Raw genomic sequence first — 1,375 nt, 5'->3', positions numbered from 1 at the left:
CCTGCTAAGGCCACACCAAATTTGATTTGTTGGTTCTGAGATTAAACACACACACGCACAGACATACACGCACAGACATACACACACAGACAGACACACACACACGCAGGCATGCCTGTTCTTGGTTCTGAGCGCGGGTAGAACGTATGTTCTGTGGTAGAACGCCTGTTCTGTGGTCTCCATGGATATTGCGGAATGCCTGTTCCGTGGTTCCCAAGGCAACCCCATCACTCGGCCAGCACCCTGGCATGCCCCTTGCTGACCAGTATGTCCCTGTCCGGGTTTGATGTGTCAATCAGCTGCAGGTTCAGCGAGACAAGGATTCAAACAAACACCTGTCTTCATGTAATGCTCCTTTATTGAAGTTCTTGCCCATGTAATTCGGTACATCTCTACCAGGTTCCCGTGTACTCTACATTCAGTGTAACGTAACCTACCATACACATCTAAGAACAAGAAAAACAACAACAAAACGAAACTATGACAGACAGCGTGATAAAAAAATAGAGCATTTCCATGCACACAACTCACTCTCTTTCAGCGTTCTAGCGTTACCTTTGCTGAATAGAATGTCGGAAAAACATTATTTTTGTGCTTTCTACCGTTACAAGTCATTCTGACAGTGCTCTAGCATGACCTTTGCTGAATAGAATGCAGACAGAACGTCTGTTCCGTGGTTTCCATGGATATTGCGGAATGTCTGTTCCATGGTTTCCATGCATACCCTTTACTCCAACAACACTTTACCATGACCTTTGCTGAATAGAATGTCAAAGAATGCCTGTTCCGTGGTTTCCACGGTTACCCCTCACTCTGCCAGTGCCAGTGCCCTGGCATGCCCCTTGCTGACCAGTACATCCTCCACCAGCACGTCCCTGTCCGGGTTAGAGGTGTCAATGAGCCTCAGGTTCAGGCAGACCTGCCGGAAGTGTCCCCTCCTCCCGGCGCTACGCGGTGTTGACAGCAGCTGGCCAACGAACGCCTTCTTCTGAACGAGATCGCGGAAAAGCTCTTCCGTTGGCGACGTCCACTTGTCTCCCTTTGCTGGTACAACCCCGCCGAGTTTCCCCATCATGGCTTGAGCGGGGATGACGCGGAAGCGAGCATCAAGCGGGCGTAGGTTTGCCGGCGAGACCACGTGATACCCGCCCTTGTCCAGCCCCCAGACCGAAACGTCACCGTTCTGCGCGATGTCTTTCACGCAGACACGTTCCCACGCGTCAGCTTCTTCCACGAACGCCGCGTAGAGTGCCCCGGAAACGGGAACGCAGTCCGCAGCGGGGAAAACGTTGTTCTCGTAAAAATCGTCCATGTCGGATTCCAGCTGGCTGACCAGTTCCATGCTGTCGAAGGGACGAAGCACAAAGTGGTCCGG

The 1,375-nt window shown here is 51.8% G+C and overlaps 1 protein-coding gene across 1 annotated transcript in view; it reads right to left on the bottom strand.

The window, feature by feature from the left end:
* Positions 1–340: 340 nt before the first annotated feature.
* LOC109473175 (tudor domain-containing protein 7B-like) overlaps positions 341–1,375 on the bottom strand; it is a 2,762-nt gene continuing 1,727 nt past the window's right edge. The window contains exon 3 of the mRNA XM_019773059.1: positions 341–1,375. This exon is cut by the window's right edge and continues 138 nt beyond it. Coding sequence (XP_019628618.1) covers positions 809–1,375 — 567 coding nt within the window. The 3' untranslated portion in view covers positions 341–808.

This window comes from Branchiostoma belcheri, unplaced genomic scaffold, assembly GCF_001625305.1.
Source record: "Branchiostoma belcheri isolate BF01 breed outbred unplaced genomic scaffold, Haploidv18h27 scaffold290, whole genome shotgun sequence".
NCBI lineage: Eukaryota > Metazoa > Chordata > Leptocardii > Amphioxiformes > Branchiostomatidae > Branchiostoma > Branchiostoma belcheri.
Note: the sequence above shows the minus strand (reverse complement) of the source record. Positions and strands in the feature narration are given on the sequence as shown.